At 36.2% G+C, this 16,843-nt stretch overlaps 1 protein-coding gene across 2 annotated transcripts in view; it reads left to right on the top strand.

Annotated features, from left to right (window-relative positions):
• DACH1 (dachshund family transcription factor 1) overlaps positions 1-16,843 on the top strand; it is a 451,469-nt gene that overhangs the window by 387,741 nt on the left and 46,885 nt on the right. For both annotated transcript variants that reach the window (XM_043892205.1, XM_043892206.1), the window contains one exon: positions 13,069-13,220. In XM_043892205.1, coding sequence (XP_043748140.1) covers positions 13,069-13,220 — 152 coding nt within the window. The remainder of the gene's footprint in view (positions 1-13,068; positions 13,221-16,843) is intronic.

The raw sequence follows: 16,843 nt of genomic DNA, 5'->3' as shown, positions 1-16,843 counted from the left end.
TATTTCCTCCATACATAGATTTTGAAGTACAAATACAGAATAGACAAAAGTTAAAGACTCTCTTTTTAGAACAATGGTAGAGAATAGACTTTCCCTTTAAATATACAAAGTTTTTAGGTCACGTAGGATCCCTGTTTTCCTTGAACTGTTATCCCTGCCTGGTTTCCTCATATAACCTTTTCACTGTCCCCTGTTTAAATATTTCCCAGTATTCAATGCCCACTTCTTTTAAGTGTTTTACAAATTAATTTATTTTAATTGGAGGCTAATTACTTTACAATATTGTGGTGGTTTTTGCCATACATCAACATGAATTAGCCATCAGTGTACATGCTTACTGCCATGAAAATCTTGTTTTTCTTCACTCTGCTCTCAACTGGCATCATCTAAATATAATCTCTTCTTTTTCTAAATAACCACTAGATGCCATTTGAGTCAATCTTTTGGCACATAACCTTATTGAGATTATAATTGCATGTATTTTTTTTTATCTTCTTCCTAGAGCTCCCTCTTAATCCAAGATAATGTCTATGAAGTTGCATTGTAATCAATAGCATGGTTTCCCAGTAGAAAGTTTTTTTTTTTATAGTTTTACTCTCCTGGATGGAGTAAGCAGAGAATGTATCCTTCTCATTTTGCCTCATCTCACTCAGATCATTCACATACTCTATCAAAAGATATTAAGTTATTACTCTGTGTTAGAAAGCTGAAGTTTATATATATATATATGTTTTATTTTTCCCCTTAAGAGTGGTCCCTAAATTTTGTCAGCTTCTCAAAGGTAAGAACTACTGATAAATGTGATAGTTGCATATGTGTGTAATAAATACTTCATGCATTAAATTAGGCAGAGCTCTGAGTTTGGTATATTTCTTAGCACTCCATCATAATGCCAAACATGCACTTACAATGATTTCCTTTGCATGTTAAAACTTCTCTTTCATTTATGCAAAAGTGAAATCCAGAGTTGCAATACTGCTTCAATATATCCAAGTAGCCTCTTAAGTTTGTTAATGCTTTTCAATCAGTTTCTCCAAAATCTGTACTGTCTTCTTTTTTTGTAAGTCATTCTACTAATTTCTTTTAGGATCTGCTGCCCGAACAGAAATTGATAAACTTTGGCCCTTTCTCAAGTTACTTCTATCATAGTCAATTTTAGCTGTTTCACTGAGTTAACTTAGGGTTAGTTTGTCTAAGGCAACTGTAATAATATATAGTAGTAATCTTACTACCAATGTGATATTTCATCATCACAGACCTCATTAGAGAGAAATAATATAGAAACCACAGGCTTATGACTCATGGTACCAGAGTAGCATCCCCTCCATGGCACATTGAAACTAAGTTTACAAAAAGTGGTTTGTAATAAATTTAGTTATTTCTTAATTATTAGTACTTTGTATCTGTTAGCATTTTCTGCTTCACAAGGCACTTTCACATACATAATCTAATTGGATTTGAACTATAATCCATTGAGTTTGTGGTCGTCTTTTTAATAAACAGACCAAATGAACCTCAAAGAACACAAGAGGTGGAATCTTCCTCTACTATTTGCGGATACTTGGTAGAGCCAAGGACTTAAATTCACACTTTCTGAATCTAGTCTGGGTTACTTTTCATTTTACAATAATTATATCACATTATGGTGACAATTTTATGTAAAAAAAAAAAAAAAGGAGTAATTTTAAATCCAGACTTTGAAAAGTGGGCTTAAAATTTAAAACAGTAGGTAAGTCTTAATTCATGATATTCCTGGATTTTTATAAGAACTGGAGTAGATACATGAAGGTTTGTGACCAGTTTTTAGGATTACATCCTGGTATCAGAATGATTAGTTCCTATTGTCAAGTTAACTCCAGAGTGCCTTGAGTAGGAATAAACCACCATTGAGGTATTGTTGAGCTCAATTTAAATGACTATGTTTTATGTTTGGAAATAAATTTCAAAAATATTGTTAAACACCAATCTTTAATTTTTTAGATTATTCATGCTGCTACTCCAGTTGAATAATGTGACTGATGAGGTTACAAAAACCCCAATAAATATAACTTTAATATACAATTGAATGGGAATTTGTCAAAATGACCATAAGTTTATATTTCTATAAATAAATATTCACTTCTTTATAGAAAGTACCATGTTCACCACAACTTTTATCAACTTTTTTTTACTTAACCATTATATAAATATAACATATTAATGCAAGCTTTCAGATCACTTGTAAACCTTAAATATGGAATTTTTTTCCATTTTAATAATGCTGCTATCTATTTTACATGAACATGAATAAATGTGACTACTGTGAAATGTATGGTTTTCTAAAAGTGAATGAATTTTCTTCTACTTGGAATTTATGGTATAATAAAAGATATCAGGAAAAAGACACACACACACAAACTTGAAAGAGAATATATAATTCAAACCCAGAGGGATTAGTTATGAAAATAACAACTGAGTTAGACTTTATTAACAGGAAAGAAAACATTTTAAAAGTAGAGGCCCATTATTTTTTCAAACAACATTGTTCCTTAGGATATCCTGCTAAATTGTTACCAGTGATAAGATTGGAAATAAAAAAGCCTGTCTTACAGAAGCATCAATCTTAGTGATAGTCATTTATTGGTAAGTGACTTACAATATGAGAAGAATCATGAGATGAAATATCATGTTTTACACTTCACTGATTTTGGAGTTTTAAAATATTTTCTTCTTTTTTTTTCTTTCCCTTTATATCATACATTATATTCTAATTGGCATCAATTGATTTTGTGTTTATATTAATAATTGTCACTATATGTTATATAATTATTTAAATGTTAATTAGCAGTTTTTTCCACTTAAAAGATGAAATTTGTTAGTTTATAATGTTTGCTGTTATATTTTGCCTTAGAAAACCACTGCAGTTCCTGATGGCTAAATTAAAATACAAGGATATATGCATGCTAAGTCACTTCAATCTTGTTTGAATCTTTGCGACCCTATAGACTGTAGCCCACCAAGCTCCCCTGTCCATGGGATTCTCCAGGCAAGAGTACTGAAGTGGGCTGCCACGCCTTCCTCCAGGGTGTCTTCCCAACCCAGGGACTGAAGCCATGTCTCTTATGTCTCCTGCATTGGCAGATGGGTTCCTTACCTCTACCACCACCTGGGAAGCCCATAAAATACATGGATACTTTAAATTTAATAACCACTGTTTCTTAGGACTTTAAAACCAACAAGAACTCTTAAGAGAACTGGCATAACTGCTGGCGCCTACAGATGTGGAGTACTGAAAAAAAAATTGTGCCCTAGTTACTGCAGGTTTCAAAAGTACTTACTTTATTCCTAGGAAGATATACTTGTCATTGCATCTGATTTGCCATCCTCACTGTTGTGAGTGACTGTCTTATAAATTTTTTAAATGTGATAAAATTTATCAAATTGGGAAATTCTATAAAATGAAGCAAGATAAACTGACTTCTTATAAAATGACATTTGTCACCTGAGTATAATCAGTAGCTTTCTGTGAAATTTTGTGTTTCTGTTTGTGGATTTTATATATCCATAAGCCTGTGGAATTTAGAATTAAGATAGTGTAATTCAGCCTCTAAATGGATTCATTTCATTCTCCAACTGATACAAGTGAAATTTCCACTTAACTAATTTTATGATTTCTTATGGGGCTTCCCAGGGGGCTCAGTGGTAAAGAACTTACCTGCCAAGGCAGGAGATGCAGGAGATCGCTGGGTTGGGAAGACTCCCTGGAAATGGCAACTCACTCCTATATTCTTGCCTGGAAAATCCCATAGACAGAGGAGCCTGGCAGGCTACAGTCCATAGCGTGGCAAAGAGTCTGATGTGACTGAATAATTGAGCACAATGATTTCTTGTAAGAAATAATAGAGAATGTGTAACTTCAGACTTGAGTGATACTAGAGTTTGTCTCACTCAACCTGCCAGTTTTTTAAAAACTGAGGAAATCAAAACCTGAAGGAGTTGTCACATGTTCAAAGTAGCTGATACTAACTGGACGCTAAATTATTTTTATTTTGTACACCAATGTATTCAGAAAATTGTATGCACTGTTTTAGTCACCTAAAGCTGTGGAACAAACTGCATCAAAACTTAGTGGCTTAAACCAGCAAACATTAGAAATCTCACAGTCTCTATGGATCACAGACCTGGTACAACTTAGCTTGATGCCTCTGGCTTAAGGTCTCATGAGTTTGGGGCTGCAGCCTCATGTAAAGGACTGACTGGCAGGGGGGATTTATTTTCAAGTCATCTCATGTGGCTTTCACAGCCCTCTGTCTCTTGTCCTGTGTCTTGGCACAGGGCTGTCTCATGACATTATAACCGGTTCTTCCATGACGAGGATGTCAGAAAAGGGAGAGAGAGAAATGGAAACGACAGACATTTTACAACTGAGTCCTGGAGGTGACATTCCATCACATTTGCTTTATTCTCTTCATTAGGTCTAACTCAGACTAAGGGGAAAGGTTCTATATAAGATATGAATAACAGAATGGAGGAATCACCAGAGCCATCCTGTAGGCTATCCCTAACCTTAACCCTGCCACATGCCCAGAGAAAATACTTTCCAAGTATTTGTCAAGCAATTAAAATATTTATTTATTAAGTCTTTATAGTAAAACATCTCAGGTAATGAAGTTGGAATACAGACTCTTGATGGACCAATACTATGTTCTGTGTAAGTTTTTCTTTCTGGTTTTGTACTGAGGTTACAAAAATTATGTCCTTGTACCTATGAAATATGCAGTGAAGTCTTAAAGATTAAACAGAGAAGATGGTTCAGACATATGTACACATGCACAGAGCAAGAGAGGGAGAGAGACAGAGAAATAAAGACTAAATACGGCAAAATGTAAATATTGAATTTGAGGGAGGAATTCAATTAGTTTTCCAAGGGCTGGTTTAAGAAGTTACCACAATAAAACAATGAAAAGTTTTATTTTGCCACAGTTCTGAAGGCCAGGAGTATAAAATCAAGGTATTAGCATGGATGATCTCCCTCCAAGAGGCTAAAAAGGAGAATCTATTCTTTACCTCTTCTAACTTTTGATGGCTGTCAGAATTCCTTGACTATCACCCCAAATTCTGAATCCTGTCTCCATCTCCACTTTGCCTCCTCTTTTTTTCTATGGCTCTCTTCTCTCTCTCTCTCTCTCAAATCTCCTTCTGCCTTTCTCTTATAAGGATATTTGTCATTGGATTTGCTGCTGCTGTTTAGTAGCTCAGTCATGGCTGACTCTTTGCAAGTCCCTGGGCTGTAGCCAACCAAGATCCTCTGTCCATGGGATTCTCCAGGCAAGAATACTGTAGTGGATTGTCATTTCCTTCCCCAGGGAATTTTTGCCACCCAGGGATGGAACCTGAGCTTCCTATGTCTCCTGCTTGGCAGGCAGATTCTTCACCACTGAGACACCAAGGGCCCATTCCATATCAGAATGATCTCATCTCAAGGTTCTTAACTTAATCATGCCTGTAAAACCCCTCTTTCCGAATAAACAAGAATTACTGGGGTCTAGGGATTGGGGGTGGACATATAGTTTTGGCAGGGGGTAGGGGGTGGGAGGTGGGGATGGCTACCATTCCATCCACCGCAGAAGTACATAGGGATTCTTTGTTCAGTTCTTGCAACTTTTCCAGAATTTTTAAAGCATGATATTAAAGAACATAAAAACAAAGGTTGCATTGTCAAATGTCATAAAAATTCGAAGAGCTTAGCATCTGACAAGCTAACTTTCTTTTAAAGGTAAAACTTTTAAAATATACAGATGTATTAAATTAGGTGTTTCGTCAATCTGTGCTTCATTGTCATTCACTATTTGAAGTCAGTGGAGATTATGTCATGTCAAAACTCTTCTACATTGTCTGGCCTCTCAAACTTTCGCTTTAATCTTTTTTAAAACATTTAGGATATCAAAGGTCACTTTTATTTCAAAAGGAATAACTATGTTCCCAATTTTGCTATCCTTGTAGTAAGACTGAGACTTTCTATGATGTTAATTGACACAAGATGACAACTTTTTCTCAGATAGTAGGGTCTTGAAGCCCAAAGGAATATTTTTGTTTTGTTTGATCTCTGATTAGTTTGTCTTTTCAGATATGTATATTGATCTTAAGAATCACTGTTTTTCATTTCTTTAGCTGTTGGGCCTTAAATTTGAGTTAAAGTGGCTTTATGAAATATCTCTGCTATATAAAATGATAAATAAATGTATCTAATCAAGTATCTCTATACTAACTGAGTCTATTTACACTTACCTTAAACCATGAAGATCAAGACAGGCATTCCACTGAAGCAACTGCCGGGGGCAAAAAAGATAAACACACATACCACATACACACACACCAAATACTTTTACACATAAACCAGGAACAGTTTTAATCCTGGGAGGATAATGGAGTGGTTAACAGAATAATGGTGGAAAACAAAATGTTTTACTAACTGTGAGACTTAGCTATTTTTCGACTGAAATCAGTCACTAGGATCTAGATAAGCTCTTAAAGCTTTCATATTCTATTTTTTAACATTATATCTCCAGTGTCTATTACATTATTTAAAGATATTGATAATATTAAGTAGATACATTTATAAATGTGTATATCATGAGTAATTAATGAATTAAGTCACAGAGTAGCCAAACACAGTCAAGCATAAATGTATTGAAGTTAAATCAACTAGTCAAGGGATTGTTGGAATTTATGTCAAACGTGTGTGTGTGTGTGTATACATACATTTGATGCCGTTTGCTTGGACAACCTTTAAGAATTGTGGAGTCATCGACTCTAAAGCTGAAAGCAAACACAGGTGGTTGGTTCTATGTCTTTCTTCAAGAGACAAGCAATTATTATCCTCATGATCTATTAAGCCACATTTTCTTTAGCTTGTGACAGCAAAGGTGATGTTGATCAAAAAATATAGCTCTTTATTCTTAAACAAGTTCACATGCACATAGATGTTTAACTAGTGCCTTTATGGAGCTATTATGAAAAAACACTAGCAGCCTTGGTCTGGAGAAGTAATTTATGACAGCTAGGTAAATGGTGTCCAAGATCACCTTGATAGTATTAGCTATTCAGTATCCCTACCCCGGCACTGTGGTATTTCTTTAACTCTGTTGACAAATGTGAGAGGAAAAAAAAATAAAAAACACAATGAGCCCTACTCAGACTGCTTACTCTATTGCTCCTTCTAACACCTGCTGCTTCAGATCATCTGTCAGTCAGTTAACGGAGAAGAGAGTAGGAGAAACTGCAGAGAAGTGAGTGTGTATGAGAGAAGCGTAGTTAGAAGAAGGCCTTGTGTCTGTCACTACCCTCCCCAACCTTTCTTCCCTTTCGGTTCATTAACTGGAAGTGTGGAAAGGTGAAGGGAAATGAATTTAACTTGTCCTGACATTAGCTAGAGACAGAAATGCAGTGACTTCCAGAATATTTCTGCCCCAGAGAGAGGTAATTGAAAAAGGTGTTGTGTGGTTAGATGGTGTAATAAAAAATAAAGAAATGATTCAGGAGAGTGGAATCAAATTATAAGCATAAGGCAAGTGTGCTGAAGTTTTTAGCCAGTTGAAAAATTGAGAGATACTATCAGGACTGTGCAAATATATTGCTCTGATTAATTTTCCTGGGGTGAAATATGAAAATATTTATAAAATTGAGAATCCTGCCCTGAATAAAATTTTCTCTGTGATATAATAAGCTAAAATAAGCCATAACAAGTATCCATCTATGTAAAAACATTTAAATAGTAAAGAACTGAATAAGAAGGTTTCATGTGAGAGTAAAAAGAATTTGTATCTGGACATTGCTCTGAGTTGCTTACAACTTGGGAAAATACTCAATAAACAAACTAAAGGCTAATTTATCTTAGAGGGTATATTTGAGTTTTGAAATGGTGTTTGGCTGTTGGTATTTTCTTTTCTTTTCTTTAGACCCCTTTTACATGTTTAAAAAACTTAATTTTTGAATATGAGGTGAGAGATGTGTGCGTGCATGCTAGTCACTTCAGTCATGTCTGACTCTTTGCAGCCCATGGACTGTAGTCCACCAGGTTCCTCTGTCCATGGTATTCTCCAGGCAATAATATTGGAGTGGGTTTTCATGCTCTCCTCCAGGGGATCACCCTGACCTGGGATCGAACTTAGATCTCCTGAGTCTCCTGCACTGACAGGCAGGTTTTTTGCCACTAGAGACATCTGGGAAGCTCCAAGGTGAGAGGTATTCAAGGGTCAAAATAAATTTAGTTCAGTTCAGTTCAGTTGCTGAGTCGTGTTCGACTTTTTGTGATCCCATGGACTGCAGCACGCGAGGCCTCCCTGTCCATCACCAACTCCTGGAGTTTACTCAAACTCATGTCCATTGAGTCAGTGATGTCATCCAATCATCTCATCCTCTGTTGTCCGCTTCTCCCCCCACCTTCAATCTTTCCCAGAATCAGATTTTTTTCAAAAACCTGAGTCCGTTCATCACAGTATTGAATATGAGTCAGTTAGGCAGTATGAGTCAGTTAGGCACAGTATTGGAGTTTCAGCTTCAGCATCAGTCCTTCCAATGAACACCCAGGACTGATCTCCTTTAGGATGGACTGGTTGGATCTCCTTGCAGTCCAAGGGACTCTCAAGAATCTTCTTCAACACCATAGTACAAAAGCATCAATACTTCAGTGCTCAGCTTTCTTTATAGTGCAACTCTCACATCCATACATGACTACTGAAAAAAACCATAACCTTGACTAGATGGATCTTTGTTGGCAAAGTAATGTCTCTGCTTTTTAATATGTTGTATAGGTTGGTCATAACTTTTCATCCAAGGAGTAAGTGTCTTTTAATTTCATGACTACAGTCACCATCTGCAGTGACTTTGGAGCCCCAAAAAACAAAGTCTCTCAGGGTTTCCACTGTTCCCCCATCTATTTGCCATGAAGTGATGGGACGGGATGCCATGATCTTAGTTTTCTGAATGTTGAGCTTTAAGCCAACTTTTTCACTCTCCTCTTTCACTTTCGTCAAGAGGCTCTTTAGTACTTCTTCCCTTTCTGCCAAAAGGGTGGTGTCACCTGCATATCTGAGGTTATTGATATTTCTCCCGGCAATCTTGATTCCAGCAATGCTTGATTCCCAGCAATTGTGCTTCAGCCAAGTGTTTCTCATGATGTACTCTGCATATAAGTTAAAGAAGCAGGGTGACAATATGCAGCCTTGATGTACTCCTTTCCCAATTTGGAACCAGTATGTTGTTCCATGTCGAGTTCTAAAGGTTGCTTTCTGACCTGCATAGATTTCTCAAGAGGAAGGTCAGGTGGCCCGGTATTCCCATCTCTTTCAGGAAGGCTTTAGAATAGTCAGTAAAGCAGAAATAGATGTTTTTTTGGAACTCACTTGCTTTTTGCATGATGCAACATATGTTGGCAATTTGATATCTGGTTCCTCTGCCATTTCTAAAACCAACTTGACCATCTGGAAGTTCAAGGCTCATGTGCTGTTGAAGCCTGGCTTGGAGAATTTTGAGCATTACTTTGCTAGCCTGTGAGATGAGTGCAATTGTGCAGTAGTTTGAACATTCTTTGGCATTGCTTTTCTTAGGGATTGGGATGAAAACTGACCTTTTCCAGTCGTGTGGCCACTGCTGAGTTTTCCAAATTTGCTGGCATATTGAGTGTAGCACTTTCACAACATCATCTTTTAGGATTTGAAATAGCTCAACTGGAATTCCATCACCTCCACTAGCTTTGTTCATAGTGATGCTTCCTAAGGCCCACTTGACTTTGCATTCCAGGATGTCTGGCTCTAGGTGAATGATCATACCATTGAATTATCTGGGTCATGACGATCTTTTTTGTATAGTTCTTTGGTGTATGGATGTGAGAGTTGAACTATAAAGAGAGCTGAGTGCTGAAGAATTGATGCTTTTGACCTGTGGTGTTGGAGGACTCCTGAGAGTCCCTTGGACTGCAAGGAGATCCAACCAGTCCATCCTAAAGGAGATCAGTCCTGGAAGGACTGATGTTGAAGCTGAAGCTCCAGTACTTTGACCACCTGATGTGAAGAGCTGACTCATCTGAAAAGACCCTGATGCTGGGAAAGATTGAGGGCAGGAGGAGAAGGGGACGACAGAGGATGAGATGGTTGGATGGCATAACTGACTCAGTGGACATGGGTTTGGGTAGACTCCGGCAGTTGGTGATGGACAGGGAGTCCTGGAGTGCAGCGGTGCATGGGGTCGAAAAGAGTCGGACATGACTGAGCTACTGAACTGAACTGAACTATGTATATTCTTGCCACATCTTCTTAATATCTTCTGCTTCTGTTAGGTCCCTACCATTTCTGTTCTTTACTGAGCCAATCTTTGCATGAAATGTTCCCTTGGTATCTCTAATTTTCCTGAAGAGATCTCTAGTTTCCATTCTATTTTTTTCCTCTGTTTCTTTGCATTGATCACTGAGGAAAGCCTTCTTATCTCTCCTTGCTATTCTTTGGAACTCTGCATTCAAATGAGTATATCTTTCCTTCCCTCCTTTGCTTTATACTTCTCTTCTTTTCACAGCTATTTTTAAGGCCTCCTGGGACAGCCATTTTTCTTTTTTGCATTTCTTTTTCTTGGGGACTGTGTTGATCCCTGTCTCCTGTACAATGTTATGAACCTGCGTCCATAGTTCTTCAGGCACTCTGTCTATCAGATCTAATCCCTTGAATCTGTTTCTCACTTCCACTGTATAATTGTAAGGGATTTGATTTTTAGGTCATACCTGAATGATCTAGTGGTTTCACCTACTTTCTTCAATTGAAGTCTGAATTTAGCAATAAGGAGTTCATGATCTGAACCACAGTCAGCTCCCAGTCTTGTATTTACAGTCTGTATAGAGCTTCTTTACCTTTGGCTGCAAAGAATATAATCAATCTGATTTCAGTATTGACCATCTGGTGATGTCCATGTGTAGAGTCTTCTCGTGTTGTTGGAAGAGCGTGTTTGCTATGACCAGTGCATTCTCTTGGCAAAACTCTAATAGCTTTTGCCCTGCTTCATTCCGTACTCCAAGGCCAAATTTGCCTGTTACTCCAGGTGTTTCTTGACTTCCTACTTTTGCATTCCAGTCCCTTGTGATGGAAATGACATCTTTTTTGGGTGTTACTTCTAGAAGGTCTTGTAGGTCTTTGTAGAACCATTCAACTTCAGCATTACTGGTAGGGGCATAGACTTGGATTACCATGATATTGGGTAGTTTGCCTTGGAAATGAACAGAGATCATTCTGCATTTTGGACTTTTTTGTTGACTAGGATGGCTACTACATTTCTTCTAAGGGATTCTTGCCCTCCATAGTAGATATAATGGTCACCTGAGTTAAATGCACCCATTCTAGTCCATTTGAGTTCACTGATTCCTAAAATGTCAATGTTCACTCTTGACATCTCCTGTTTCACCACTGCCAATTTGCCTTGATCCATGGACCTAATACTGCAGGTTCCTACGCAGTATTGCTCTTTACAGCTTCAGACTTTACTTCCATCACCAGTCATATCCACAACTGGGTGTTGTTTTTGCTTTGGCTCCGTCTCTTCATTCTTTCTGGAGTTATTTCTCCACTGATCCAGTAGCATATTGGGCACCTACCAACCTGGGGAGTTCATCCTTCAGTGTCCTATCTTTTTGCCTTTTCATCCTGTTCATGGGGTTCTCAAGACAAGAATACTGAAGTGGTTTGCCATTCCCTTCTCCAGTGGACCACGTTTTGTCAGAACTCTCCACCATGACTTGTTCTTCTTGGGTGGCCCTACACATCATAACTCATAGTTTCATTGAGTTAGACAAGGCTGTGGACCATGTGATCAGATTGGTTAGTTTTCTGTAATTGTGGTTTTCAGCCTGCCTGCCCTCTATGGAGAAGGATAAGATGCTTATGGAAGCTTCCTGATGGGAGAGACTAACTGAAGGGGAAACTGGGTCTTCTGATGGGTGGGGCCATGATCAGTAAATCTTTAATCCAATTTTCTATTGATGGGTGGAGCTGTGTTCCTTCCCTCCTATTTACCTGGGGCCAAACTATGCTGGAGATAATGAAGATAATGGCGACCTCCTTCAAAAGGCCCCATGCATGTACTGCTACACTCAGTGCCTCCAACCCTGCAGCAGGCCCCCACAGACCCATGCCTCCCCCGTAGACTCCTGGACACACCCAGGCAAGTCTGGGTCAGTCTCTTGTGGGGTCACTGCTCCTTTCTCCTGGGTCCTAGTGCACACACGGTTCTGTTTGTGCCCTCCAAGAGTCTGTTTTCCAGTCCTGTATAAGTTCTGGCAGCTCTATGGTGGGGTTAATGGTGACCTCCTCCAAGAGGGCTTATGCCATACCCAAGTCTGCTGCACCCAGAGCCCCTGCCCAAATGGCAGTCCACTGCTGATCTGTACCTCCACAGGAGATGCTCAAACACAGTTCTGTCTCAGTCTCTGTGGGGTCTCTGGTCCAGATCTTTAGTGTTAATGATATTGAACAATTCAATTATAATTACCGAAGTATGTATTTGATTCCAGTTTTTTTTTTTTTTTTTTTAGTTATGGAATTAAAGTTTTTAATTGTATATTTGTTTGTAGACTCCTTAAGAATATATTTGAATAAATCATTGATATATATAACCCTTTCAGGTTAATTGAGAAAGAAACACTAATATACAAAACATTTCTCCTTTATGAAGCTCTTGAAATATCCTATTGTCAATCCAAACAGAATAAACTAAAATGAGATAATTGGGAAGGTGCCCATAAAGTCAGCCTGAATATATTATCACAACTATATATGAGATAATATTTGTTTTAAAAAGATTCTATGGCACTGTAAACTCAGTCTCATTAGAGACTGCATTTAAAAGGCTTATAAAGTTACTCATTAATGTTATCTTGTTGTATCTCCACAGCTTTTTCATTAAAGAAAATTCAGCAGAAAGCATTTTCTCCTGATAGCAGGAACCAATTTGCAATAAATGTTCTGGAAACCACTAGGGAAGCCATTACTGAGGTCTAATAAAAACAGACAAGCGTAACTTGTTCTATATTTTTGTTTCAATCACATACAGATGAGACCCCGCTTTCCACACCAACTGCGAGAGACAGCCTTGACAAACTTTCTCTAACTGGGCATGGACAACCACTACCTCCAGGATTCCCATCTCCTTTTCTGTTTCCTGATGGATTGTCTTCCATAGAGACCCTTCTGACTAACATACAGGTAGGACTTTTTCACATTCTGGGAGAAAGGAACATGGAGGATTCAGCTGTCAGTTTTCCCCAAAGTCATACTATTCCAGCTTAATCCATTCTTGAGACTGAGGAAACCATGATAATGAATTTTTCTAGCAATTTGATATTTTAAACTTAATACAAAAATTCAGTTGGTTAGAAATACCCAAATAGGTATACTACATCTTAATAAAAACTTAGATGAAATGACCTGGGCCTTTTAAAAACCATTCTGCCTAAATGTTCTCTTTATTGCCAATTAATAGTAAGAATCTAGCTGTTTAAGTTTGTCTGATGTATTAAAAGACAGTATACCAGTTCTAATAAATATTTAGCTGTTTTAAACTGCTGGCCTTTTAGTGAGGAAATGATATGTTTAGTCATTTAAATATGTCTAAATGGAAAAGAATCCAAGAAATCCCTTCTTTCATAAATTAGTTTATTTCAGTTAATAGGATTTCTTCAAAGAATAGACTTCAAAAAGTCATACAAAACTTTTCACAGATTTTCTATGTAGTCTTCAGGATGTATATTTTATGTACAGTACATTTTGAATAAAAAATACAGTTAACAATAACATAGAACAGGGAGCCAAAATAATAAGTGTTTGGGATAAAAGAAAGCATAATTTTTTGCCCACACATGAAGTGGTCATGTGGACCCCAGATGGAGCTTTTTGCCATCTACTTCTCCACACTTAAAATAGCTGGTAGTAATATGCTTGTAGATACTCTGGTGGTATTTTTTTTTTTTTAATCTTTGTTCTAGCACTCAATCCTTAGTGGTATTTTTCTGTACACATTTCCTACCATATTAAACTTTCTCCCAGTAGAAATGTAATTAATTTTATTTACCTCTCTAAGGACATAACAGAAGGCCTTTAATGTAACATATCTTCTCATATGTTAATATGGCATTTTTAATACTAATGTAATTAGAATCTCCAGAACTGTATTCAACTTTAAGGTTTTATATCTCAGTAATTGAAATAAATCATCAATCTAACCTAAATGTAATCATAGCCAAATAACTGATTATATTTTAAAATAAACATATAACTTTTTTTCTAAATTCAGCCCATATTATTGTTTTCTGAGTTAAGGTTCTTAATGCATTTCTCTTTTGTTAAATTAAATGCTTTCAAAAATATCCCTTAACATTTCTGAATTTACACTTTGAGAAGTAAGGGAATAATTAAGTTTCTTTTGTATGTTGTGTGTGTGTATACATATATATATATATTTATATATATAAAATTCTATATGAAGCAAATAAAAAGCTAAACATTTACTTAAAATTCTCCATCTAGGTGTCTGTATCTTCACTAACTAAAGCCTCTATAACGGGGAAAATAATAATTTAATTTCAATTTCAGCAAAGAAAACATTTCTGTGTAAATGTTCACTAGTGTAGGCCAGTTTGCTCATCTGAAGAGTAGATTTACACAGGGACCCTTGCATTCTGTGTGAAAACCACATGACTAAGCCAAATTCTGTGTTTGGGAATGTTTATCCACCCACCCATATCTAGTAATACCCAGACTAGGAATATTATCTGCATGCGTGCTTGCATGCTAAGTCAGTTCAGTTGGGTCAGACTCTATGTAACTCTGTGGACTATAGCACTCCAGGCTCCTCTGTCCATGGGATTCTCCAGGCAAGTATCCTGGAGTGGGTTGCCATGCCTTCCGCAAGATCTTCTGAACCCAGAGATTGAACCCACATCTCTTCTGTCTCCTACATTGGTGGGCAGGCTCTTTACCACTAGCACGACTTGAGGAGCCCAGAAATGTTACCTGCATCACCTCAAATTATAATTATTTCTTTAAAGAAAGAATAAAAGAAAAGGGAAAATTTCAGTTTTAAATTGTGCAAATTTAGATAAATTATTTTTTATTAAATGTATCTCTGGAAATAATATATTCTCTAGCCTTCCAAACAGCCTTAAGAGGATGTATTAGGAAGAGTTGATGATAGGAGTCAAGTCAAAGTAAATTATTTCTTCTAGTCCTAAATCATAGGACTCTGGGTCTGACAAAGTTAGAACACTCACAATAAAAATGCTTCATTTAGGGATTTCCCTCTAGGTTCAGTGGTTAAGACTTTGCCTTCCAATGAAAGGGGTGCGGGTTTGATCCCTGGTCAGGGAGCTAAGATCCCTCATGACTCACAGACAAAAAACAACATAATCAGCCAAAGCAATACTGTAACAAATTTAGCAAAGACTTTAAAAATGGTCCACATCAAAAAAGAAAATAATATTTCATTTAAAATAAATTACGCTCATTCACTTCAGTTTCACATATAGATGTATACAGATGAGATATTACATATGTATATATATGAATTTGATACCTGTACACAAGTATATGTGCATGCACTATATGTATGTAAGGTAAATAAATATTGAAAATCTTGCTAAGTGCCATACACAGTAAAACAAACGACAATACATACATGCATGCATACTTATATACATGTTGACACACACACACACAAGCCAGACATACATGCTGGATTTATGTTCAGTTATAGTTTCACATTATTTTACAAAAGGTCATAGTTGCTAGCTCTTTTATTATTATTACATATGTTGAGTTATAGTAATATCCTAGGAATAGTATAGAATATTTAAACAGTCATGACTCTGACTCATGGGGCATACAGTATAAATGTGTTTGCTGTCCAAATTCTAATTTGGGTAATTACATTCTGTCTACCTCAATTTCCTTTGTAAGTTCAATTATGTATAATGGGGTTCTCTGCTTTCTGTTTCAAATGGCAACACTCTTTTGGTGTGGTAAATTTAAAGCTCTATATTTCCTTTGAAGATACTTTATCACAATGACAATGAAAAATAATTGAGTTGAAAGTATTTGCATTTTTATATCATACAATATCATGTTTAAAATTAAAAGTTTATTGTATGTGTTTTCTATTTTAAAATATTGTGTTCTATTTAAATTTAATGAACATAAATTCTATTTCTTTTAGAATTAACAACCAAAACTGCTCAAAATAATATTTAAAGAGTTATTGTTCTAATATTCAATCCTTTGGTTTCATGATACTCTATAATTTGATAATTTTAAAATTAAGAATTTTTAATAGATACTGTAGATGTCCCTTCCATGACACATTATGAAATTTGAATTTTCTTAAATGATATTTCTTTGTGCTTTAAAAGAGGGCTTGTAGAAAAATACTATATGCTAATATTTTAAAATATATATACTATATATAGTATAGAAAATATGTTTTATATATAGTATAGAAAAATATATGTAGTATAGAAATATGTATGTATACTGTATCTCTTTAGGTACCAGATTTTTGCTAATTCCTAGAACTATACTGTTCTTTCTTAGAGTTTGAATGTTTTTATAAATTAGAAGTCATAAAGGATAATGATATCTTCAGTAAGGAACAGCAATTTCACTTTAGTGACATTTAAATTCACTCTAGATTTTGCTTTTTAGAATTAAAAAAAATTATCTTATATGGAATTTTATTTTATTTTTCTATGTGGATAGTCTTTCATTATGGTTTCCTTAATCAAACGTGTTCATAGACAACTCCCTATGAGATTTTAGGTGAGGAAAGTAGAATTTTA

Source organism: Cervus elaphus, chromosome 30 (assembly GCF_910594005.1).
Source record: "Cervus elaphus chromosome 30, mCerEla1.1, whole genome shotgun sequence".
In the NCBI taxonomy this organism is placed as follows: Eukaryota; Metazoa; Chordata; class Mammalia; order Artiodactyla; family Cervidae; genus Cervus; species Cervus elaphus.
This window is presented reverse-complemented; position numbering and strand designations above follow the sequence as displayed.